Raw genomic sequence first — 27,669 nt, 5'->3', positions numbered from 1 at the left:
CGAGGTGTTCCGAAATACCATAACAATAAAACGAAAGTAGACTTGATCAAAACAATAACAGCGATTATTTTTAGACGAAATAATCGTCATTGTTTTCCCTGGGAATGTTTATATAATAGTAGATGTTTTGTGTTAACATAACAAAGCAGGCAGTATCACCATATTATACATTTATTAATATTCAATGAAGAAATAGCAAAGCATATAAAAATGTTTGAATATAGCTAGTCTGCTACTGAGTTGCAGGATACAGACGTTCCTGTCATAAGTTTGGTACATTTCCACAATTGCATCTTTCTGCTCTGCTAACTTCAGTATTTGCTAGGACTAATATAATATATTATAATATAATATTTGGGCAGTTCTCTATTTAGTTCTGGAAGTCATCGTGAACATTATTAACTCAAAATGCTCAGAACACACAAGCTGTGCATTTGTAGAACCGCTTTTCGAGGGACCTTGCCATCTGGCCCTTGAACACTCAGACCCTGTCATCAGAATTGCACGAATCCATTGTTTCCAGAGTTTTTCTTCTTTGGGAAATGTGTGCAGACTAATACCATTTCCCGGCACATTGCTACATCCCCCAACACATCACCGAGATCGTCCCATTGTTTATACTAATTAATATTCCATACTTCAACTAGCATCTGTGACACTCTTTTCAATGAAAATAAACAATATTGCGAATACGAGTAACGACTCTGAAGTCATGACGGAAATGTGCGAACGAGAAATCGGATGTTTCCGATGATGGGCACTATCGGAAATGTATAATATGCGAATATGATTAGTCGGCTAATACATCATAAATATTCGCAAAAGTTCAGAATTTTCATTTCAGACCTTAAAAATAGACATATCTTTAGCCAAATCAATGGTGTTGACATAGTCACTACATAGTACCTTTCAAAAATTTTGCAGTGCATTTTTTTTATATTGAAGACTAATGTGACACAAATAACTATGAACAGTGCAGCAAATGAATAACATTAATTGTTCAACATTTTGACAAATAACTATATCAATTAAATTAAATGCTAATTAGTTGCGCTAATAAGTTTCTTTAGTGGGTTATCTGCCCCAAATCACACTATAGGTGGCGCTGTTGTTGAGAAGGCCTCAAAATGGAAGGCTTTTTGAAACAAAAATGCCACAAGGTTTAATGTTGACATTATTATTACTTTTGTATTGATGAATGACCTCCCTTTTTATACTGGATTCCATGGCATATAGCTTCTGTTGGTTTTAAACCTTTTCCCCGAACGAAGGACATTCAAGTCAGTTCTTTCTGTCACGGTACACACACGGGTAAAATAAGATATCTAAATTCTTTTTTCTCGTTCTTTTTCTTGTTCTATCCCCTAGTGCACACCTAGGGATATAACTTTTCTGGAGCACTAGCTATCTGGGCACATAGCCTTTAAAATCAATGAGCCCAGCATCAACCAACAAGCCCAACATTTTGTGTACACATTTTATTACACATTCCTACGATAAACACTATAATAACATAATGAATACTGTTACAGATAATATATTTATTAACTTCAGTTACCACATTGCTTTAAAAGGTAGAACTAACCTCTTTTTTCAGTAAAACTGAGTAGCTTTTTGAACACTAAACTAGCACTCATATCATTGTCTGACCAGCTGACATACAACAAGAACAAATCATACTGAACATTTGCCCATTCCAGCAAGACTTTGTGGACTGGCCGTTTATTCTTTTCCTAATTTTCAAAATATTTACATTTTTCTGGCCTTGCCAGCTTTGATGTGCCATCGAGAAATTTCCACATAATTTCCAAGTATTGGATTTTTCTGATGCATGATTAACTGCAGCAGTTACGTTATCTTCCCACTCCCTTTTGCATGAGGTACTTCTTGGCACCCAGGAGCATTTTATAGGGTACTGCTACGAAAAAATCGGGCTCCAGTTGGACAGGTTTCTTTAAAATTTCAGTCGCCCAGATCAGAAATATTTCGCCATTGGCAAGTGGGCCAGTGCTAAGTTATATATATCCCTGATTTCAATGTCATCCCTGTCCTTGTAACTTAGTTTGGTAAACTTACATTGTTTAAGGAAATTTTCTTCAAGAGAAGATTCAAAATAATCATGATCTTTGGAAATGGCCTGAATATTGGCTTGGTTGAATATGTCTGAAAAATCGGTGTCTTGAATATACCCTGAAAATTCATACAGATATTGTAAAAGAAGACCTGATAACCAGTAACTTTACAAAAAATTTGAGGCCGAGGGTCAAAATCTTAATGTCAGCAAATATCTGCACCACCCAAGTTTTAGTCTCTAGCCTGATGGGGGTTGGGGAGACCTGTGTGCTTCTTCGCTTTGTGGAAAGACTGCAATTTTTCGGTGCAGGGTGTTTCAACTTTAAATTCTCCATCTGTAATAAATTTACAACATGCATATATCATGTTCTTATATGCTTGCAATGTCCAAATGGGCCTTCTCTTGCTCCACATTCACACTGTACTTCATAAACATATCTATTCTCAGGCAAAGAAATGTCTACAACATAGTTCACTTTTTTCCTCATTTCCGCTTTACATGCCCCACGAAATAAAGTCCAAAGACAAAAACAGTCAGATGTAAAGTCAGATGTAAAGAAGAAACTTGTCATCATACATGTCTTTTACCTTCTCATCAAACTCCACCTGGTACTGGTCCATGTATTTGATGGCCTTCTCAATTGTTATTGGTGCCATTTTAGCATCTGAATTCACCTCTCTGTATACACTGGTCTTGGGAAGGCTTATATTAAATTCTGGTTGAAGATCATCTTTCCTATGGAAATTATGGTTCCTGTCATAGACCTCCAGTCTGTCAATGCAAAGATACGAAAAATAACTCTTGATAAAATATATTGTACAGGTCGAGCTCTTTACTACTGTGCTTTGATTGCTAATTTCCACAATTCCTGCAAGAACAAGAAACAAAGCATGTGAATGTTTACGCAATGCAAATATTGCAGACTGTCATCACCCAAAAAATAAATAACCGTATTTCAGTTGAAGCTGAAACTCTGTATGTATTACCAAAATAAACCATATCTGCTCATACTATAAAATTTAAGGTTATATATACAGGCATTTATTTAACTGTAATTTAATGTCACTTCCGAGTTCCCCATTCATCATTGGAAGATCATTTATTATCTTTTTTTCAACAACATTGTAAGAATGACCGGTGTGATATAAGCTAAACTTTCCCCTGTTTTCATTTGCAGTATGCGACACATGCTTTTCCTTTGTTTCTATGTTAATTTTGATAACATGGCAATTTTCTCTGACTGGGATATATTTCACCCCATTTACGTAAGAAATCATTGTCCTCTAAATATATATCAAGCTTTTCGATGTAACAGCCAGCTACAAATCCCTTTGCTTTCTGTTTTTTTTGTAGTGAAATGTCACAATATATAATATTATATAAGATAAGATAATTTGGCCCAAAATCGTTTGGAATATCGGAATGCGAACTGATGCGAGACAACATTGCTTCCTTCACATAGACAGAGTTGGCTCCCTTGATATCAGGGGGCATGGCTTAGTAGCCGCTGTCGTAAGGTCAATTGTGAGCAACATACCATTAATCATGTCCTCTATCAGTCTTTTAGCATCCTTGTGCTCACTCAAATCTTTGAGACTCTCTTCTGTTAAGTTTTTTCTAAGTACAAAAGACTTCCGTTGAAATCATTTTCTGAAATAATTCCTAATTTAAGGCAATTTTGGCCCCCTACAGATTTTCTACTGTACAGTGAGTGATTCAAGCCTTTATTTTAAGTCAAGATCGTGTCGTTACTATTTTCTTTTTCTTTGTTCTTATCATAAGTCATTGTAAATTCCTGCGGAAAAAATACTGTAGTGTTTAGCAGGTGATGACTTAGAATTTAGAGAGAGCTTTCTCTTCCTTTCCATTATTAACTATGAAACAAATGAACATAATGTAACCGGGGCTCTTCGGGCTTGAGGTGTGGACGGAAGTGTATGTTTTAATCTCTAGGAAAAGGAAAACTAGACTAGATATAACTCTTTTAAGTTTTTTTAATTTATTCTCTACAACCCCCCTTTTAATTTCAGTAACAACCTGTAATGACTAAACCAAAGCAAGATTTTTAACCTCTTTTTGGTCCTTTTTGGAGTGAGATTGTATCACAAGGGTTCGGGACCCTTCACTAGCTCAACTCCCAGATTGCAATCTAATAGGGTAATAAGTATACATACAAATAAAAATTGTCAAAACAGTATAATTATAATGAATATAAAATGATTCATAAGTTATAACAATAAATATATATTTTGTATGTATTATCTTATAATTTTATAAGAACATGAAAGGGACATAATAATATCATCGAACACGAAACTAATACTAAAGGACATGTAAAGCTACAGATATGTAAAGCTAGGAGCCATATGAAATGATGACAGAAATATGGAATGTAAGTTACTTTAATATAGATTAAAAACATAATTTAAGTGGACTATTACAATTACTTTAAGAATTAGTTTTTCAGTATATCTATTTTGAATACTCATTTTGTTATTTTCCATGCATTAAGAGCTAATCTTGTTTTCCCTGATGTAAAATTTTCTTTCTTGTTCTTTAAAATACATGTTTTTCCACTGACATTTATTTTTTGTAAAGTTCCTATTGTATCTTGTTCAATATCCCTTTGCATTGGAAATTGTTTGTTTTCAAAATATAAGTCCTTCAAGCGTGGAGATATTCTCAAATGAAATTATTTAATTAATCTATAACAAATACATTATACAAATTGAATATACTTTAATAAAACTGTTTGAATATCTTTAATAAGAGATTCATCCTCAAATATTTAAAATTATTTCAGTTTTTTGCCATCTGTTTGCTGACCTACCACTTAACCAAGACAGTAAACACTGGAACAAAGCTGTTCTGTTTCAAAACATTACTTATCTCTACCCCACAAATTTCCACATCTGCACATAAATTATATCAAGTAACTCAACCATAAAAGACTTGCTGATTTTATACAATCAACAAAAGCTTTGCTGTGGTGGTCAATCTAATTATTCTATTTGATAACTGTTCAACTTTTGGAAGCCAAAACATCTCCATGTGGGAGCAAGGCATAGAAAAGATGGTGGGGCCTTTGAATTAAGTTTTCAAGACACAAATTGATAAGGTCATTGTACTGGTCAATGTTGATTGGAATGGCTTCTTTTCTCAGCTGCGCAAGAGGAATTTCATTTGCATTTGGTGTATTTTCAGTGGCCCTGCAAACCTTTGTAATAAGATTCACAACCAAAAAATCTGCAGAGTCATAATCATACTTAAGCAAGTATTTACTTCATTGTTCCTTTATCAATTTGAGGTGCCTGATCCCACTGATAATTACCTTCTCTCTACCTTCAGCTAGGTCGAAATTCTTCAGGCATTCACTTACCATTCTGAAGTTTATAAAGTCAGAAAAGGACATTTCCTTGACAAAGTAATGCTTTTTTTGCCTCGCTGATTGAACTATACTTGCCCATTGAGGTGTTGTGTAGATTGTCATGTGTCGTGAGGCATTCTCGATAGCAGCACACACACTGTCATTCTTGTTAAATGTGTGTCCTTTTTCAAGATATTTATGCTCATTTGATGTTAGTTGAAATTTATTTAATGCATATCAAAGCTTTGCAATATATTGCCTGTTTTTATTTTGAGAGAAGCAGTTGTCTAAATAAAAAACGAAATGCTTGCATCCTTGCAGACTTGTGATTTTGATAAAATTATAGACACATGATGCAATTTCACAGAAATCCTTCCCAGCTTTTGTTTCAAGAGATGTTGGAGTTGTTGTCTAATTGTCGAGTATATTGAGGAGTCGATAGAGAAGTGGTGGAAAGCAAAATCAATGAAACGGTTAGCCCAAATGTCTTTACGTGTTGATTTAGGGATTTGCTAATAGGTTCTGTAAATTGAACACCGTTACCTGTTAACAAATTTGTGGAATGGACCTGAAGAAAGTGTGGCATGTCCTGGGCGTTATCGTCACTGTTGGAATCGGATGAAATGTTCATCGGGTTGTGAAGGCCCTGGTTTGGCAGGGAAGATTGTCCTGGCACGGCAAAGGTGTCCAGCAGTGATCGCTGTCGAACACCAGCGGTTTGATGATGGGGTTGTTGGAGCGGAATTTCAGAGTCGTAGTCCACTGGAGGAGAAGTAGTAGTAAATGGTAGGTCCATTGGATCATCAACAGTGTCCAATTGGGGGGTGAGTGGGAGGTTGGGTCCATTATATAGCGTCAGACCTCTGAAGAGGCTGTCAGTTGGAACAGCAGTTCTTTTCCTGGATTTCCCCTGTTTTGATTGTTTCGGATTGTCAGATGAGCCACGTCTAAGGATCACAGAAGCTTGCACAAGATCCAATGAGATCTATTTCCATGTCAGGCAAGACTTCTGATTTAGACCAGATGGCCTCCAACGTGGCCCAATTTGGCAGACTCAACTTGCTCTTCAGCCTGTCCAGATGAAAGTGTGCATCGTAGGCAATTGGCAGAGGATCCCTCATCAAATCTGCTGGCCCGTCAAAAATTGTTCTCAGATAGGTCTGCTGTTCCTGATGGAACGTCGCCAAGATTATAATCAATGCCTTATAATGAAGTACCGCCCCAATAGAATTGAGTGGGCACACTGTAAAATTGGCGGGAATCGAATGTCCTACATATCGGCAAAAAGCCTCCATATGTAACTTCAATCTGTCTGAAACAGAGACATTATCTGCAAACTCTAACACTCTCTGCATCAGGAGGCACTCAACCAACTCATCCAAAGTCCCTGGCCTCCCAAGCATCCAGGTTGTCATAAGAACCAACCCCCGCTTTCTTCTTTCAAGAACCTCCTCATCATCGGGGGGCAGGCGCTCATCAAAAATGCCTGGGACATGATCCTGGAAGGCATGAACTTTTGGATACCTTGCATTACCTCCACAGCCTTGTATGATACAGGTGCGATTTCTTATGTATCCGTAATGCAAGGCCACATCCTCCATTGCATTTCCATATGCTAAAGTTTCCTGGCTGAGTGGAACTAGATCAGTTTTACTCGCTGACTTATCACTAGAGTAAGAAACTCCCTTTGATATGGTCAGGCGTCCACTCCCTCCGGCCTCTTCAGAGTAAAAAACTCTCCTCGTCTCTGGGTTGTTAGAGCAGTTATCTCTACCCCACAAATTTCCACATCTGCACATAAATTATATCAAGTAACTCAACCATAAAAGACTTGCTGATTTTATACAATCAACAAAAGCTTTGCTATGTTTAAATTTAATCTAAAGTCCATAATGTAACACCTAATATTTTTACTTCTTCTTCACATGTGATGATACTTTCCTCTCTCAGAATGGTTAGATTGCATTCTTTAGGTTTTGGAACTATAGCTATTTCCTGAAAATTATCTGGATAATTGCCTGCATTTTGTTATCCAAGAACCAGTTTATTATTTTTCCATTGTATCTTTTGTAATTTGGTCCGATTTGGCTAAAAATAAAAGAGAGACTGTCCTGTTCTAAACTTCATTTAAATCGAAATCAGAATATGACAGAGTAAATAATTTTCTTTAAAATCAGTAGTAATTTCACCTAGTTTAACACTATGATTGCTCATTGCTTAAATAGCATTTGATAAAGTAAAGTGCATTTTCTCTTACGCCATAGTACTTTAATTTGAGAATCCGCAAACCATGAGGAAGGCAGACTCAGACATACCTTTGATAATTTGAAGATATTTTCCTTGTTGTTTATGGTAAACACAAAGTACAGGGTTTTCTTTTGTGTATTTTCTGTTGCTGAAGTGAACCGAACAAAGCTGATCGTTTTTCAAATTTGACACAAAGTTTGTACTGACTGCTTTCAGACATTTAATCCAGAGTTTTGACATGTTCCTTTATGCGTTCTTATCCCAATTCAGAAGCTATATGCTCATTAATGTAAGTTTTCGTACTTCCATCATCTAGGAGGGCATTTATTTTTATTTCTCTTCCATGTGCTGGCACAATCACAGGTATGGTTCTTAAAGCAATAAAACTATTGTCCCTACAAGGAGTAGCAAATGTCCTTGTTTCACTGTTCATATTTTGACTTGGCTGAAAGGTATTTGCATCAACATTCAAGGTTTTATTATCATGAAGCATCCTATTGTGGGTCTTTGTGCAACCATCAATATCACACCTTCTTGTACTTTAACATTTGGACCCACGATGGTTATCTCGAAGACATCTGAAACACAGACCTAATTCCTTGGCCTTTTCCCACCTTTGTTTCACTGACATGCCTTTGAATGCTTGACAATCCCAAATATATAAATGATATGAACATAAGTACATGATGTGAAATAATTATGTTGTGCGTAATTATTTCAGATACACACATTTAATATATATCAATATTTTTCCAACAAGCCCTATACATCACACACTATCCATGGGTCCATAATCAGTACAGGGTTAAAAATCAGACAACAATTCATTTCTTTCTGAGTCTTTTGAATGCAGGTAACTTTCTACAGTCTGGGCAGTACCACTTTCCTCTTGGGGAATTTTCCAACTTAAGACAAGTAAAGTGGAACCAAACAATTGAACAATCGTTATTGTCACATGCTATCATTTTACCAGATTCAACCTGGTCGCAATAACAATATCTTTCCTCGCAGTCTGATAGTAAGACAGGTTTCATTTGGGTATCAGAACACTGAACATTTTCTATTGCTTTTAATACCGGTTGCTTGACATTATCAGTAGTATTCAATACCGGCTGTTTGGCTGGCACTGGCAAGCTTGTGAATACTTTACCAACTAATTCTGGCAAAACCGCACACTCAAAGAAACCTTTTGACTTGCTGCATATGTCTTCCCAAACAATTGGATTGAATTTCACTTCTTTAATAAATAAATCACATAATGTCCAAACAACAAAGAAGCACATTTCCTGTTTACATACACCTAATTGAGTTTGTATCTGGTAATAGTACTTGTGATTTTCACTTAAATGGAGTTGATCATTTTTTAAAACTAAGAAATCACATGTGTTCTCATCAATTTTATCATTTCTAGCATTAAAGGGGCATTTAATTTCAATACATGCATTGCCACAACAGTCACAGGCAGTTATACCATCAGGTGAAGCACCAATGCAGGGTAGATCTTCTGAAATAATAAATCCACTTTCTCTCACTAGCAGGTTTTCATGCTTTGGGCTGGTATACTCCACAAACTGCTTTAGAGCCACTCTTTCATTCACTGTTCCCCACTTCATGGCTTCAGTCTGGAAACACTGGGTCTCTGGATAGCATATTTTCTTTACAAGAGATTTCGATGGCTTGTCAGGGTCTGTAAAAACCACACTTCGCATGTTTGATGCTGTGATTCTACCAGCTCGGAACTGGTTCCATAGCTTTGATTTTGACTGCAGCCGAGTTTCAACCTCAACATTTTCGGATTGTTCTTTGCTGCATGAAACCCTTATGTTTTTACATTTAGATTGTACTGTGCACAATGGCTCACCAATCATATCCGGATCTTTCAGTTCACTAAGTATTAAAGGAAAGTCTCGTTTCTCACATGTTGGAACATAATCTGCAGCATACGGCTCTATGACTGATAGTACGGCTGGTTTAGATTTTAACACTGACAGTTTTTGACAGAATGACATGAAATCTGCCTCTGATGCTCTAGGTGTTTTAACTTTTCTTACTGAAGGGGTGTTTGTAACTGGGATTTCTCCATTATTCATGCACTGCAAATTATCATCAAAATGTTTTTTGGCAGTTTTTGCTGAGGTAAAGTTTATGTTGCTTACAGTTTTATACCTTATGGTCTTCACTGATGCTGGTATAATCTTCCAATATGCTGCGGACTGGGTACACGTTTGCGAATCTCTTATTTGCACAGCTGCAGATATTGAAAACAGAAGAGCTGCTATGTGGGTGCATGCTTCTCCAAGACCAGCCATACAATTACAGTGGGCCCCCTCCACAACACCATCTGGTTTCACTATGACCCAGGGTCTAAGTGGCTTCTCTCTAAGTCGTTGTGAATGTAATACCTGAAAAGAAATCCATGATAATATTATATTAATAAGTAATGACAGGTGCCCAGCTAGCTCGGTAGAGCAAGGAACAGGTTATACCGGGGATCATGGGTTCGAGCCCACATGAGATAAACTCTCTTCTCTAATTTTACTGGTTATAGCAGTCAGAGGCGGCTGGGTGAGAATATGATCCTACCGAGAAATAAAGCTGGTAGGAGTGAAGTGACTATCGATACTGACTCAAGACAGGCGGCCCGCAAGCTCAGTGGGTAGACAGATCAATGTTGTAACACATTGGTAATACCGTGGGTCATGGGTTTGCATCCCATGTCGGGTGCACTGTTTCCTGGACCCCTAGTTTACTACATTGCCAACTTACCTATTATTACACATAAAAATGTGAGTGAAATAAAACAATTTATTCAAAATTTTACACTGTTTTACAGACATTATTATAGTTAATGCTGAGTTATATACCTTTGCAGTGACTATGACATGGTTGTTTGTCTTGTAACTTGATCTCTCTTGCACCCATCCACTGCAGAGTTGGTTTACAGCATCAAGTGATTTCCAAGCTTTCAAATCTTCTTTCGTGTATGGACTAGGGGTAAAGAGTAAATAGTGAACGATGTCTATATGCGTAACTGAGGGTAGGCACGCCACATCTTTTGACCAAACCAAATCAGTTGCGTAAGGGTCTACCCCACCCACTATGGTTATCTTCTGCTCGTAGCGCTTTTTGGCAACACTATCCAGGCTATCTTTATACTCCGTAGCAAATGAAAGTTTCTTAGACATGTTGTGTCAATAAAATCTGCATCTGTATTGATTTACCGATATATTTGAAGAAAATCGTGCGATAAATTGCTGAAGAAAGTTGAAATTACGCGAGAGCCTCCAAGATGGCGGATCAACCGGTGTTATGGTAAATTGTTACCGCTCGTGCAATTCCTCTATTGCATGTTGATAATTACATACTTTGCACATTTGTTTTCTAGCAGGATATCTATTTCCTTTACGAAGAAACTTTTCTTTATACTCCCTGGGTGTATCTAGACCTAGTCCATACTTTGTCTCCTTAGCTATTGTTTTGAACTCTGATTCCATCAATATCCATACATTCAGTACTTCTATCATTTCAGACCTCTTTCCTTCATCAACCCATCTTTCAAATGTAGCAATCATGTTTTCTGGTAATTTTTTAAAAAGTTGCTGGTACAGATAATTACTCTCCAAATCTTCTGTTTTATAACCATCTTTTAGATTTATCACTGCTATATCTAACAAGTCTGCAAATTGTTTAATGCTTTTTGAATTTTCCTGTTTGATAATAGGAAATCTGTCAATTTTCTCTAGAAATCGATTGCACCCATGTTCTGATTGTAATCGTTCTTCTGGCAACAATTCCATCTCCATGGGCATAATAAGCATTGCTTAGAAAGGCTACAAGTTTTGTGTCTTGCCAGACAGTACAGGTAAGTCCCTCTGCTACATCCGAACATGTGTGCATTTGTCCCCTTGGCATATTCTTGGTGAGATCCTGAATTTTCAAGACCTCTGGAAAGCCCTTCCTATGCTTTCGAATTGTGCCAACTGTGTATGAAGATCTCTTCTGAAGATCATTGGCTAATTCCAGCCCAGTGAAAAAGTTATCTAAGTATAAAACATGATTGGGCTCTCCTAAATTTGGTGCCACAAGGTCAAACACAATTCTGTACGACAGTCCCTTTTCACCACCAGCTGTCGCACCTGTATATAGCTGGGAATGAAAAAGGTAGGCACAATCAGAACAGCCTAAGCACCATATTTTAGTCCCCCTTTTGACAGGCTTAGCAGGCATGTATTGTTTGAAAGGTTCCTGCCTTTTCCTTTGACCATATGTTCATCAATGCAAACATTTTGACCGATGTAGTAGTGACTGCGAATAGTTGTTCGAAGAGTTTCCAGAAAGTGTCTCAGTTTGAACAGTTTATCGTGACTGTGACCTGTCCAGCTGGTATAGCATCTTCATTGTTTACCAGGTGAATATTACTCCAAAGCTGCCAGAATCTCCTCTGATTGAACACAGCTTGAATAGCGGGCACACCAAGAACATAGTCCTTACTGAAGTAATCATTGAACTGCGGCAGCCGATGAATCCCCGTCCAATAGAGCACACCAAGGTATGCACGAATTTCATCAAAAGTTGTGTCACCATCCCACACTTTCCTATTCTTCTGTTAGTTTCTAAACAAATGCTGCCGACTAACTCATCAGGGCACAATTGCCTCCAGAAATCAACAGGATTAGAGTCAATACCTAACGGCACCGATGGTCAATGTATCCCCTGAAACTCTGGGTGGTCCACTAAAGTCTGCTGGTCTAATACACCCCATCTTTGAACACTATTTTGTCCCTGGGGTTGTGGTGGGTGGGGTAAATTTCCCACATTCACAACACCTTGACCTCGACCTCTAGGACCACACATCCTACCACGCCCCCTACCACCCCTGGTGCCATGATCAGACCAAAGGTTTGGAACTTGATTTGGTATAGACCCATCCGAATCACTATCCGAAGATAAAAGCATGAAGTTTGTTAAAAATTCCTATTGACGGCAAACCAGTATAAAAACTAGTATCAGAATCAGTGGTTATTATGTTTTCACAGTACACTTTGTGTTTCAAGTAGTTGACTGTTTTTTTTGAGCGAATCCACTTCTGCTTGCAGTTTAGCAATTTTTCATTTTCTGATCACTTACAAGATTACACAGTCCAAGAAAGAGGGCAAGGATTGTGAAAATCCAAGGCACAGTCAGCTTGGGTTTCAGCATTGATTCAACTTCTGGATCGCTGGCATAAATAGGTACTGCGAAAAAAATATCCTGCTGAGGGGGAGTAGATTCCACTTTCGCGTGAGCTTTTTTAGTAGGTTTGTGCTTTGTCGCCTCCAAGAGGGTCATTCTTTTCACTCGTTTCTCAGCTCCCTCATACCCAATATGTAATGTTGGAAGTTGGTTCTGCAGAGTGGGCTCTCCACCAATGAAGTGTCTTGAACATATTCTACTATTTTTCTCTGCGCTCTGGATTCTTCATTTTGGTTGGAAATGTTTTTCTTTTAAATTCATAGTCCACACTAATATAATCTTTGAGTAGACAACTCACTTAAATAAGGTAGGCTCATTATTACAGTCTACAATATAATGTAAGTACAATAATAGACAGTGTGTTTGGGAAGTTTCCATTTTTGTATTTATCAAATAAGAAAATTAATACATATGTTTTCCTTTTTTTAATATAAAACCACAAAGAAATAATTGAACATTTCTTTATTTTGACTTCCTCATGACTTGCGGAGATAATGCCATTTTCGTCGGATATTTCACCAATTGTTCATACATATTCACAACTTACCTAAATGGTGGTTCAGATGAGCATAGTTTGTCCTTATGTTAACAACCACGCACATCGCACAACTGCGATTTCCACTTCTTTAGCCAGTAAGACCCATTGGACTTCACAGTGCCATTTTGCTCGTTTTGTTGATTATTTTACTCGCAATTCAGGCAAGATAACTCTAACCAAACTTCCGATACTATGCATGCGCAGTGCGAAACTGTCAATCGGTGTATTGCTAAAATTTCCAGCATCTAAATCACCATCTTCCCCCGAAAAACTAGAGTCATCGCTTTCATCATCATCTGGCAATAACATAATAATTCACCGAGCCTCTTCCGCAGTATACCAAACCCTCTTAGTCATTGTTACACCTCGTACGAACCTTAAAATTGTGTTTTTCTTATGTTATATTGACAAAAAATGTTTACCAGTTTAACCGGTGTCCAGAATATTTTATACCTTGTGAAAACTACCATAAAAAACGATACCCTATTGTACTATAAAAGTGCGCCTGAAAGCGTGCTCTCGCAAATGAAAGGGTTAAACTATCGTGTAAATACCTGAACTCAAAATTTTCTGCCAAATGGTATAGTTCTGTGATGAAACTGTCCACGCTTTACCAGACATTTGTGTTCTTTGGTTGAATTTGGCTCTCTCGAATGAAATGCTGATTTAGTTTTTCCACTAGAGGGTCAAATTTCTTGCTGTTTTCATTCAAAAGATTAAAGGATGACACAACTTCTTCTGCTTCTGGCCCCATTTAATATATTCAAATGTTAACTTTCACTCTTTCACGATCTTTTTCTCCTAAACCAGATGCAAGCCTAAATCTCTTAAATTGTTTTAACCCCTTTTCTTGCTTTTGTAAGTCAAATTTATCCAGATGCTTGTTTTGTGTGTATTTTGTCATAGATATAATGCATGATGCTAGTTTTATTTATTATTTTGTAATATAATAATACTCTGTTAAAAATGGATGCCATTACAAAAAAAAAATGTTCACTATTATTGAGACAGGCACTGACTGACCTCAATGTTTAAAAAAATAGAGTTCATCAAGTTCTAAACATTCAGACATCAATAAAGCTAAAATTTCATGAAAGATTTAATTACTATAAAGTTCTACAAAGCAATCACAAGGTCCCCTTGCTTGTAGTCATCCATCAGTGTGTAGGTATAGATGGCTGCATCCCCCACATACTTGAAGTTATACCAACTATGATAGCCTGGAACCTGTAATGAGATAATGATGAAAAGAAACCATTTAATCATGACTTCAATAATAAAATGTAATTACTTTTATCAATGTTGAATGTTCCAGATCAATCAATCAATCAATCACTTATTTTTGGAAGTTTAGTCACTGTATTATTAAAACACAGTCAGATAGAAATTAATAACATTCTTTGATAATGAAAGTTTACAGTCACATTTGTTCAGTATAATAATTACTTTTTATAATTAGAAATAGATGTTAAGAATCCAATTAGTAAGATATAGGATATTAGTAAAAAACGAAAATATTTAGTATATATACAATAAAATGATCAAATCAGTAAATAAATAAATAAATAAAATAGTAAAAGCATTACATTAGAAAAGAAGCTACACATGTAATAGAGACTGTCATGTCTCACTATTAATCTAGCACACACTTGAGAAATTATTTTCCCATCAAACCAGACCTGTTCCTCATTGACTAGCTGGCAATGGCGGATCTTTTGTCCAACTATGAGAGGGACAGTATTGTCTGTCACTTGATGCTGTCGTTCATTCCTGAATGCATCTCTGACCAGTGCCTTCACATTTTTTATCATTTCCTCAAGAGGTAACTAAACTGCCTTTCTGTTCACTGTCCTCAAAAAGCATATATGGTTTTGTCCACAAGTTTGTTTAAGCACATTAAAAATGTAATTATCAACATAATCATTCAAAATATAAACATAGCAATGATAAATGTTTATATTTACACAGTAAGGACAGTTAAAAGTAAGGGGAAACATATGTGCAACAATGTGCCTTTCGGCTTACAGGCTATGTGAACTATTGGAATATTTACCAACAAGAAAAAAAAATGACAAAAATAAACACTTTTTAAGTTTAACAGTCAAGACAATAAACTTACCTGAGGTTCAAATCAGTCTTGGCTTGGGTCAAATAGGTCTTGGCTTGGGTCAAACAGGTCTTGGCTTGGGTCAAGTTCTTCAGGAGGCTGGGTTGAACAGTCACTGTTTGAATTAATGTATCTCACCTAATATCGTGAAGTTTTAAAGATATTATTGAGCAAAAGAAATCAGTCAGTTGAATTGTGCACGTCTGCTCTCCTGCCTTCCAACTCAGTAACACCGACCCTTTTACCTAAACACCGGTGCACTCAACAGTGCCCGCTCGGGAACCGTCACGCTTATCATCCCGGTGGAGCACTCAACAGTTCCTGCTGAGGAACAACCACTACACTCCCCACCCCCATTTTAAAAAAGAAGTGTTACCTTGTATTCCATAGCAGACGATACCAGAATGCTCCATGACTCACTGCTGTGCCATCATGATAGTCGCTGTACCACCATGATCCTCTCGCCTCCCCTCACCCAGCTTGAGTAGAGGCAACGCCACCCCCTACTGTGAGGGCGCATACAGCCGCTTGCCATTGGAGCAAGCTAGCTGTAGTATTTCCTGCCACGACTCCGACCTGTACCGCGCCACGGCATTGGCCATGGTTCTCAGGTGTAGTGGACTCCCTAACTTAGCCCCCTTCGCTTTGAAGAATGGAGAGTCGGTCTCTAGCAGCAGCCTACTCGGATCCAAGGCTCGTAGTGCCTCCTTAGTTGTCTCTGAGCAACTAGCAATCAAACTTGTGTAGCCAAAGCACACATTGGGGAACTCCGTCACCAACAAATCCACGGTTTCCCGATCACCCGTTAAACAATGAAGATGTATACGTTGGCTGGGCTTCACCCTTCCCTTTAGCATATACAGCAGCTGCCACAGGTTGTCCTCCTGTTCCCTCGCCCTTGCATGCAACACCATAACTTGATTCCCCCTCAATTTACATAATGTCCTGTCAAGAACTCGATGTTGCATATTCCATTTTTTCGGCGGCAGAGTATAGTCCAACCCCACTTCTCGGAGTGCGCATACCCTGGCAGAGCCAAACACCTTTCAGAATTATTCCAATCATCCTCCGACATATCAAAGGTTGATTTAGGGTGAATCCCTAAGGCAGTCCAGATGCCCCTGTTCATAAAGGGTACTTGGATACGACTTCGGGTCACAGAACACAGCCACGCCCCCCTCCAGCTTAATGGCAAAGTCACTATCACTGGGCTGACACTCTAGCACGGTAGTAATGTCCATCACAGGAAGACGCGCCCTACTGGCCATACTGGCCAAATGAAAGTGACTGTCCCACCCAAGGGGTTTCTCCAACTCCATCACTCCCCTGAATTCCTCTCTAAGGGACGCAGTTCTCTCACAACCCAGGAGATCACACAGCACTAGCTGTGCTCTCCAATGAACCAAATCCGCCGGAGATGTAAGCGAAAACACATCACAAGTATCCGGAGCAGATATCCCTAAGATCTTTCATACCCCGTCAACGCACTGGCGTTGATGCTAACTGAACATGAAGGATGGACATGGTCCCATGGACATGTTCACCATTCGCATGGTTCTTTCCAAGTCACTGGACCCAATCAACATCCGGGCCATCACATTCAGCGCAGTTACTTGAATCGCCGATACCTCTTCATTCATGTGCTGATTTTCATTAAAGATACCCGGCACATGGTTCTGAAATGCATGAGCCTGAGACAACTGGACATCACAGTTCGATACAACACACAGTCCTTGCCGGTTTTTCTTCGCAGAACGTTGGTCCCTTGAAGGAGAACGGCTCTCATATTGTCTCTTTCCGTAACGAAAAGAAGGCACAGGCCTTCTTTCCACAGTACTCCTTGACTGCCCCCGTCCTCTACCTCTCACATTCCGAACTGGAGATCTAGGAGTCTGGGATCCCGATCCTCTACCGCCACGCCTTACAGGTGACCTTTGGAGTGTGGGAACCCGACCCTTTCCTCCCCCCTCCTCGGAGAAGACCTCAGAGCTGGTGGTTTGGCGTGGAGGCCTCCGCGTTTGTCTTAGAGGCCTTTTGTGGCAAGCGTCCCGGAGACACTGACAGATGCGCCATTACCAATTCCATGTCCTGATGCAAGGGACTCCGAAGGAGCTTATCCTCATCCAATGCCTCTTTCACCCTCTCCATCATGTAGGCCACCCGCACTATGTCAGGATTATCAAATATCCGAACATCTCTCGCCGGCATGACAATCTCGTCTTTTTCAGCCATGTCTGGAAATAGAAAATGGTACATATTGAGATTTTACTGCTTACACCAGTACTTATCAATAGTAGGGGCGTCCGATGCCGTTTCACCTACACATGACCCATGAAACCATTTGTCACAGGCGTTGCATTGAATCATAAAGCGACCTTGCCACGGCTGCCTACAAATGCAATAAAGGGTATTATCCACCACCCTGTTACCTGACCCCTTCTGTGGGTTTTTCAGCAACTCTTAAGATCCACCCAGGCAACTGTCTGTCCCTGTAAGGTTTGATACGATCATGGTTGACCACCAACAGAGATCTGCGAAGTTGTACTCTGAAAAGAGAAAAAGAAAGTATCTCCACAACCACCCCTGGCCCCTTCCAGCGCGGCGAAAGCATCCGCCACTTGCCTTTGATCACTGCACTGTCCAAGACAAACACCACATCACCTTAAGCGTATGGTCTCTGGAGCACACGCACGTCATAGTCTTGTTTCATGCGCTTGAGAGATGTGTCTAAGTTTTTCCTTGCCACCTCATATGCTGCCTCAATATTCTTTACTAGAGTAGCAACATAAGTATCTGCTGAAACCAGAGTACCCATTGATTGCGGGAACATGAGATATGCAGGGGTATTTACCTCACGGCCTAACATGAGTTTATTTGCAGTGAATCCTGTACTACGATTCACAGCACTCCTAAGAGCCCCTGCAATTTGAGGTAAATGTAGGTCCCACTGATCTTGTGAATCTCGTATATAGTATCTCACTGCATCCATTAGCGTACGATTGTACCTTTCGACCTGCCCGTTTGCCGCTGGGCGATAGGGGGTTGTTCTAGCTTTATGAATTTCTAGTCACAAATGGCTGTGAGCAGTTTGACTCAAAATTGTCTGAAAAGACCTGAAATGGGTACCCAAATCTAGAGAAAAACTGGTCAACAGCTGCCTTAGCTGTTACCTCCGCTGTTTGGTTTGGTAATGGTACACATTCGACCCATTTATTAAATTGGTTGACCATCATCAACACATGCTGGTTACCCCTAGCAATGACAGGTAAGGGACCCAAAAAAACTAAATGCACTCTTTCCATCGGCGCTCCAGCCTGATACCCTTTTAAAGGAGTAACACCATATCTTTTTTTCCTTGTCCTTTTTCTTATGCTGATTGCACGGTGGACAGGTAGCAATATAGTTAGCGATGTCATCGCCCATACGATACCAGTAAAACTTCTCTTTCAGGCGCGCTTTTGTGGGGGCTACTCCCTGGTGGCCTGAAGATGGTATGTCATGGTTCAGCATCATAACTTCCTCCCGTAATGATCGTGTGATCACTAGGTATTTATCCTCATCCTTCTTGGATATATAGACCTATAAAGAACATTTTCAATTAGTAGAAACTGCTCTTTATTGAGCCAATATGCCTTAGCACATGAACTTGTTAGAAATGGATCCCGCTCACTAGGACTTATTGTGTCCTTTAACCAATTTAACAAAATAGCAAGATCAGAGTCCTCGAACTGGGACTTTTGCAAGTCTTCTATATCAAAACCCCAACAAGTATGAATGCCATTGGGCACCTGTATACCATAAACTTTTACATTGGATTCATTTTTTGACCTACTTATCTCAATGTATACCTCCACATCCCCTGTTTCTCCTTCTGTTGGTATGCAACTATATGCAATTGTATCCTCCTTCGGCCCTATATTGCTGCCGCTGATACTGTAAAGTCACTATTAACCCTAAGTAAACCTTCTTCGTCTCCCGCCTTGCCACTGTTACCCAAAACTAGGCACTTACTAAACTGTACCTGTGTACTTTCTGACTCAGTGTGCGCACTATCACCCTGTGACTGCGGGGTCATCCCCGGTGGTGCACTACCATTCAGGCTGCAGCTCCCCCTTGACAGTCGCTCACGGGCTCCAGGTGCTTGAAGGCACTACCTTCTCTCAGCCCTTTGCGCTGCCAAAGAAACCGCATAATCCACATCCTGTGAAAAAATACCCCATTGGCTATCAGCTCTCACACAATACTTACAGCCACCACAAGGGAGGTTAGTCACCCGTACCCCTACTTGGTATAAAGGGCATACGCCCGGATGAGGTCTACACGAAAGCGCGTCCGCATTTAACATGTTTCTTACCCGCACGATCCTCCAGTACCATGTTGTACTGGGACAACTCCTCCATCCATCTAGCAAGTTGACCTTGTGGTTCTTTGAAATTGAGTAACCAAGTTAGACTCGGGTGGTCGAATCTGACCTTAAAAGGCTTACTGAGCAAATAGTGCTTAAATTGCCTTGTAAATCTTATGACAGCAAGCAGCTCTTTCCAAGTTGTGCAATAACAGCGTTGCTCCTTAGTCAGAGCATAACTACCATAAGCTACTACTCTTTCCACACCATCCTGTAGCATAAACAAACAATTTTCATTTTTTTTCCAAAATTGCAAATGTTATATATCATTTTAAAGGGAATTTCAAGACAAAAACAAAAATGTAATCCATTTTAATATGACACAATCACAGAAAAAGTTATAAGTTTTCAAAGACGATCACCTTCGGATTTCAATATATCGTTTCCTTAGACTACATGTAATATTCAAAGGAAAATTGATTTATATCATTTTAATTATGTCAGCTTGCAGGTTACAGCTCCCAGCTATTATACAATGATCTCCAGTGTCCCTTCCTTGTAGTCATTCAGCAGTTTATAGGTGTACGAGCGATCCTCGTCATACACTATGTTGAAATACTTGGGATAACCAGGCACCTGCAAAAATAAATAAATAATATATACAATGTAAACCACTATATATTGCTTAAATCAAACTTATATTTAAGGCATTCACAATTTAAATAAGTTTCCAGTTATAGAATTAATAAATAAGGCCACAACAAATTGATCATTTGTTCGTCGGATTTGCCGCACCTAAAATTCGAAAAACGAAAAAAAAAAAAAAAGTTTTTTTACTTAAAATTTAAACCTGCAACGTCGACTTCGCCCTTTTTTGAAGGTATTTCCATGCTTTCATTCCCCGCGAGCAAACTTTGCTCGTGTCAGGACAAAATCAGGTCCGGGTAACCGCATAACAGCCGATATTTGTTGACAGTCTTTTTTGTGGGGAAAATTTTGCAGGAAGCACCGTTGTTATTTATTTCCGGTATTAATTTGCACCTTGCAGGATATTTTCAGTTTTCGTAAATGTAAAATACACATTTTTAATTGAAAATCAGTGTCATAGTCAATGGATTATAGTCTTCAGTAAACAACAACAGTTTCACAGCGTCGAAGGCAATAATTAATTATGTGTGTTTTAAGTAATTCATTGTTTTGTACTCAAAATTTAGTGTTAAATAATAACTAAATCAGATTTTGAGTGCAAAACTTATATTAAAATACACGACACTCGACTTACAACAAATGAACATGTTTCCGTAAGTTATTTTTTAAATTCTAAAATGCATTTCTCAGTTTTTAATTCTCAATGTTAAAGTCACTACAATCTTATCATTTGCTTCAAGAGGTTCAAATATAGACCTGACCCAATTTTTAGAAATGCTCAAATGATGAATTACTCTTACTAGTAGCGATGAAAGTGGTTTTTGGTAAAAATCAAATTTAGTGATATATTTGTGTATATATTGATTTGTATAGTCCTAACATGAAGAAATCTTTTTATTTTTTTCAAATTCATGAAAAAATAAAAAAAATAGAGGGATTTGAAGTTTTTATTTTTTACACTTCAGTCTGCCAAGTTTGAGCGTTTTTGCCTTATATTGTGATGCACCTTTTTTGTTACTTTTTTGAAAAAAAAACTTCTATCCAGAGTTATTTGAATGTTTATTACAGTCAAATATACATCTAAACAATGATTTTCAGGTCCCCCTGTTAATAGTCCTCTAACAACTTGTAGGTATAGATGGCTGGGTCCCCGACATACTTCACATTGTACCACACCGGATACCCTGGTACCTGAAACATATTAAATGTTTTTTTATAATTGTGACAAGATACTATTATTCTGAAAACATTTACCAATCATATTCCAATAATAATGTAAATAAGGTTTAATAGAGTTAAGTGTGAAACAACAAAATACATATGTATTTTAAATTTGAGTTTGAAACTAATTTATGGTATAAAATACTTAGATGATAATATTGAACTTTTTTCACCAATAGTTTTAAAAGGTTCTAAAATAGGTTAGTGTGCTGGTAAAAAAATTAAAACACATATTCAGAAAGTAACTAAATACTATAACTATATGCATTATAGATATACTAGCTATGATGAGCTGGTTAATATGGGTGAATATGGGTACTAAGGGGTGCAAAGAAATAAATTGTTAGAAATCATGTTCAAGTGGTTAATTAATATAAACCAGTATTATTCCAGGTGCAATATTTTTATACAAAGACTAACTTGGGAAATTATCTTGCCACTGAACCAAACACGCTCCTCATCGACCAGTTGGCAATGGCTAATGTTCTGCCCAACAAGGAGAGGTACAGAGTCACCAGTTTCTTGATTCTGATGACAGCTGTTGAACGCGTCCTTAACCAGTTTCTTTACATTTTGTATCAACTCTTGTACACCCAACTTAACATTTTTCCCATTTACAGTTCTGGAAAAAGCATACACTTCACTGCAGTCAGCTTTTTGTAACAAAATATGCTTTCTGAATCGGAGCTGTGCACAAAGTGCAGCTTTTTTATCTTTATCTGTACTTAATCGTTCAGTTGCACTTTATACATCTTCCTCAGACTGCCATAGTCCCCACAGCAGGATTTCATCAGTTATTATGCCCCCCTTCGAAGAAGAGGGGTATATTGCTTTGCACAGGCATGTCGGTATGTCGGTCCGTCTGTCCGTCCGTCCGTCGGTAGACCAAAGCTTGTCCTAGTGATAACTCAACAATTCCTGGACGTATGGTCATCAAACTTCACATGAAGGTTGGGCCTGACCAGTAGATAACCCCTATTGATTTGGGGGGTCATCGGGTCAAAGGTCAAGGTCACAGTGACCTTTAATGGTAAAATAATTTTAAAGCTTGTCGGAGTGATAACTCAACAATGCCTGCACCCATGGCCCTCAAACTTGACATGGAGGTTGGGTCTGACCAGTAGATGACCCCTATTGTTTTGGGGGGTCATCAGGCCAAAGGTCAAGGTCACAGTGACCTTTAATGGCAAAATAATTTTAAAGTTTGTCCGAGTTATAACTCAACAATGCCTGCACCCATGGCCGTCAAACTTGACTTGGAGGTTGGGCCTGACCAGTAGCTGACCCCTATTGTTATTGGGGCTCATCGGGTCAAAGGTCAAGTTCATAGTGACCTTGAATGGTAAAAAGTTGTCCGAGTGATAACTCAACCATGCTGGCACCCATGGCCCTCAAACTTGACTTGGAGGTTGGGCCTGACCAGTAGCTGACCCCTATTGTTTTTGGGGCTCATCGGGTCAAAGGTCAAGGTCACAGTGACCTTGAATGGTAAAAAGTTGTCCGAGTGATAACTCAACAATGCTGGCACCCATGGCCCTCATAATTGAGTTGGAGGTTGGTCCTGACCAGTAGATGACCCCTATTGTTTTGGCGGGTCATCGGCCAAAGGTCAAGGTCACAGTGACCTTGAATGGTAAAAGGTTGTCCGAGATATAATTCGACAATGCCTGCACCCATGGCCCTCATAATTGAATTGGAGGTTGGGCCTTACCAGTAGAAGACCCCTATTGTTTTTGGGGGTCATCTGGCCAAAGGTCAAGGTCACAGTCACCTTGAATGGTTAAAGGTTTTCCGTGTGATAACTTGACAATGCCTGCACCCATGGCCCTCAAACTTGACATGGAATTGGGCCTGACCAGTACATGACCCCTTTTGTTTTTGGGGGTCATCTGGCCAAAGGTCAAGGTCACAGTCACCTTGAATGGTAAAAGGTTGTCCGAGTGATAACTCGACAATGCCTGCACCCATGGCCCTCAAACTTGACTTGGAGAATTGGCCTGACCAGGAGATGACACCTATGGTTTTTGGGGGTCATCTGGCCAAAGGTCAAGGTCACAGTGACCTGGAATGGTAAAAGGTTGTCCGAGTGATAACTCGACAATGCCTGCACCCATGGCCCTCAAACTTGACTTGGAGGTTGAGCCTGGCCAGAAGATGGTCCCTATTGATTTTAGGGGTCATTGGGCTAAAGGTCAAGGTCACAGTGACCTGGAATGGTAAAAGGTTGTCCGAGTGATAACTCGACAATGCCTGCACCCATGGCCCTCAAACTTGACTTGGAGGTTGGGCCTGGCCAGAAGATGGTCCCTATTGATTTTAGGGGTCATTGGGCCAAAGGTCAAGGTCACAGTGACCTTGAATGATAAAAGGTTGTCCGAGTGATAACTCAACAATGCCTGCACCCATGGCCGTCAAACTTGACATGGAGGTTGGGCCTGACCAGTAGATGGCCCCTATTGATTTTAGGGGTCAAAGGTCAAGGTCACAGTGACCTTGAAAGCGAACTCGACAATTCCTGCACCTATGGTCATAAACTTTTTATATTTTTTTTTATTTTTCGCCTTGCGCTCGCCTCTGAATTGCCTGAAATTTATAAAAAAAAGTTGTTGTTGTTTTTTTTCGCTCGCTCGCTCCTACTTTTTTTGGGCAAAATCCGTAGAACAAATGATCAATTTGTTGTGGCCTAAGTAACATTGTGAAGATTAAATAATTTACTTTTTTTATTTTATATCAAAAATGTTGTTTTTTTATTTTATATCAGAAACGTTTATCAGAAGCAATACTAGAGTGTTAAATTAGAAGCAAAGAGGTTTTCATTCAAGAGCATCCAGTTTGACTTAAAGAATACATGTTAGTATGTTAGTAACAGAAATAAGTGTCCGACCACAATGGTACAATGGTTACAAGTTTGATAGTACAATGAAAACTACAAGGTACAAGGACAAGCACATGCACACTATAAAATGGCCTATGCAAAAACCAAAGGCTAATTGAACATTGCACAAGGGATTCAGTGACACCAGAGCCAATGGCAATCTTATATCTCTTTCATATATAGTCTAAAAATATATTTATTATTGTATTATGCCATGTCTGTTACTCCTAAAATAAACAACAATACCATATCCAGACTTGTTGTTTAAAACAGCTAAAATAACTATTCCTAAACAGTTCAAATATTTATTACATGTTTAATATCAAACAAATGAGAGGTCAAGAGTTTATTATGACTAGCTCTTCCATCACAGATCAAAATAATATCAAAAAAGGTTATAAGTAAATGTAATATGTGGAGTATATAGGCCGCAACATAAACCCCAAGGTAGGCTCTGCTCTTTAATGGCCCTACCAAAGCTAAGACAACCGACAGTAAACCTGATATGCACTTAACCCGCCTTATTGAAATGAAACAATGAACGCTACAGGGACAAGCCCATTCCCAAATCCATACTCCTCACAATCCCGCACATTCCACAGTGCAATCCGCAGTGCTATATCCAAATCCGCATTTCAAATCCATCCTCCAATCCCTATATCCAATCCAAATATCCCTACCAAAAATACAAAGTTGCCAAAGGAGTAGCTGGGAGTTATCTAAATATCCGGGCAAAACTCAACTCCTCAAAAAACTTAAATTTTGAAGTAACACAGTTGTAACCCCAGCCGTTGGATCTCTCAACCGTTAAGTCGAGCCTCTGAAAGGGGAAACCCCTAGTTACTATTACAAGTTATTCCCAAAAATTGAAACATAGTGCATACCAAGTTGACTGTCCGCTGCCTTAATTTTTCCGCCTCAATAAATTTTAACACCAAAATTTATCCCCAAAAATTTATCCGAATCTCAGACATGTAGTCGTGCGTTTATTATTTACTGTGAAAAAACCCGTATTACAGCATCCCTAAGGTTATCAAGCATCATCTCAAGACCAACTTGACTGAGATGTATACCACCCGGCCTAAAGAAACCTGGGGTGGTGTTATCAATCTCCACTCCCACCTGGTGACCTTTTAAAGAGGACGCTACAAGCCGACCATGCCTAATGAGTCGGCGCCTTTTGCAGTCCTCAGGGCTCCCTGATGCCCAAACAAGCATAGGCAGAATATCCACCAAGATGAGCTGGCAATCAGGAAACGCAGCCCGCATGTACCGGAACCCCGATTTAATTTTATTCATGATCCTACACACTGTCAATAATTCAATGTCATTTCCCCCTAAATGGATGAAAATAACCTTTGGTGGCTCCGAAAAAAGGACCTTCAATTGCATCTTGTGTGTGAACTGCTGCCAATGCATCCCCCTAACACCCATCCAGTCCAGTTGATGTCGAAGCCCCAAATTTTCCCGTCCATTCTCCTGAGCGTAATGACCCGCCCAATGAATAAGGGAGTCACCAACCAACCAAACGTCTGAAGTTATATAAATAATATAATTCTACATTGAAATATTCTTTAATTTTAACCATTCATGTTTTAATACTACCAAAATTTAACCATTTAATTAACTTTATTGCCTTATGTAGCTCTTATATGCGTCAGAGCGCCACCTGCCTAACATTTTAATTTTGTCCCCTGATAAGCCCATGCCAAATAGTTGTGTCGCTCGACCAATGCGGAAACTATGGGATTTGATCGTCTTACACCCTGGAAGTATCCTACCAATTGATTTTGCCAATACTGCTGAAAACTGCCCCAGAGTTGTGGGTGCCCCATTTGCATGACAAAAGAATGGACCCTGAAAATTTGGTCTAATGGCAAGATAATCCTGAACTGCTTGGACAGGACATAATTCCGCATATGTCTCCCTTGGAATTTTAAGCGTTATCGGTGCACCGCATTGGCTTGTTTTAGATATCCTCAAAATAATAACGAGATGCTTATTCTCATGACCCATTGATACATCTCGCCATGATATAGATCTATTCCCAGCCAAATTTGAGGACGCAACTATTTCGCTAACCCTAAATAAGCCAAAATATGCTAACAAAAACGCAGCCCTAAACATTTTAACTTCAAATTCTTCGTAACATACTGATGGCAGTATCGCAGAGACATTCATGAGAATTTTGATCGAAATAGGTAAATGAGTATCTTTTTTCTTTCAAAGTCTAACAACCCTCCAGTAATTTTTTTATCATAAAAACTGCCTTTAAGTCTGATCCCCCGGCTAACTTGTGAAAATGATTGACCCCAGCTACGTATGTGTGAATTGTGCTGGGAGCCAACCCCTTTTCAAAACAATAAGCAACAAATAGCACGACATGTTGGGAATTCACTGGCCAAGCTGCGGACAACTGAAACTCCAATAGAAATTGGTTAAAGGCATTTGTTGCTGTTTTGTAAGCGGCTTCAGTATTTGGGGATATGCTGGCTGCAAGTAGTTTTACTAATCCCTGCTGAAGATCTCCCACAGAAAGTCTGGTACTAACTGAGGCTGTGGATCTGCTTGAGGGGCCAAACTTCTGAATTTCTCGACCTGCAAACGAGACAATGCGTCACATAAAATGTTCTTACTACCAGGCACATGACAAGACTTTATAGCCATATTGTGCTTAAGGCACATCACAGTCATCTGCCTAATAATAATCATAACTCTATCAGATTTTGATGTCATACTATTAATAATATTGACCACTGCCATATTGTCACAATGGAACATAATCTTCTTTCCTTTTAAAGACAAACCCCAAATATGCAATGCAACCCATATCGGAAATAGCTCAAGAGTGGTAATGTCCAGTGTGATTCCTTCATCATGCCACCACTTTGGCCATTCTGCAAAAGCCCACTGACCATTGAAATAGACACCAAAACCTTTCCCCCCTGCACTATCGCTATACAATTGCTCATCCACATTGGATGACCAAAATCGGTCATGAAACAATGAGACGCC

At 39.1% G+C, this 27,669-nt stretch overlaps 2 protein-coding genes and 2 pseudogenes across 2 annotated transcripts; all 4 read right to left on the bottom strand.

The window, feature by feature from the left end:
• Positions 1-2,277: 2,277 nt before the first annotated feature.
• Positions 2,278-6,237, bottom strand: LOC128214869 (uncharacterized; annotated as a pseudogene).
• A 151-nt stretch (positions 6,238-6,388) lies between these two features.
• On the bottom strand, positions 6,389-11,240 carry LOC128214865 (uncharacterized). The gene is made up of 3 exons (XM_052921558.1): positions 10,553-11,240; positions 8,547-10,090; positions 6,389-7,232 (listed from the first exon to the last, which is right to left on the bottom strand). The coding sequence occupies exons 1-3, from the start codon at positions 10,871-10,873 to the stop codon at positions 6,389-6,391; spliced, it is 2,709 nt and encodes a 902-aa protein (XP_052777518.1). The 5' UTR covers positions 10,874-11,240.
• A 1,384-nt stretch (positions 11,241-12,624) lies between these two features.
• Positions 12,625-15,269, bottom strand: LOC128214859 (uncharacterized; annotated as a pseudogene).
• A 799-nt stretch (positions 15,270-16,068) lies between these two features.
• LOC128214850 (putative deoxyribonuclease TATDN2) lies at positions 16,069-16,884 on the bottom strand. Its single transcript, XM_052921536.1, has 2 exons — positions 16,712-16,884; positions 16,069-16,462 (listed from the first exon to the last, which is right to left on the bottom strand). Exons 1-2 carry the CDS (start codon positions 16,882-16,884, stop codon positions 16,069-16,071), a joined length of 567 nt encoding a protein of 188 aa, XP_052777496.1.
• Between the last annotated feature and the right edge of the window lie 10,785 nt (positions 16,885-27,669).

Source organism: Mya arenaria, chromosome 2 (assembly GCF_026914265.1).
Source record: "Mya arenaria isolate MELC-2E11 chromosome 2, ASM2691426v1".
Classification (NCBI taxonomy): domain Eukaryota; kingdom Metazoa; phylum Mollusca; class Bivalvia; order Myida; family Myidae; genus Mya; species Mya arenaria.
The sequence above is the reverse complement of the archived record's forward strand: the minus strand, read 5'-3'. Positions and strand labels throughout refer to the sequence as shown.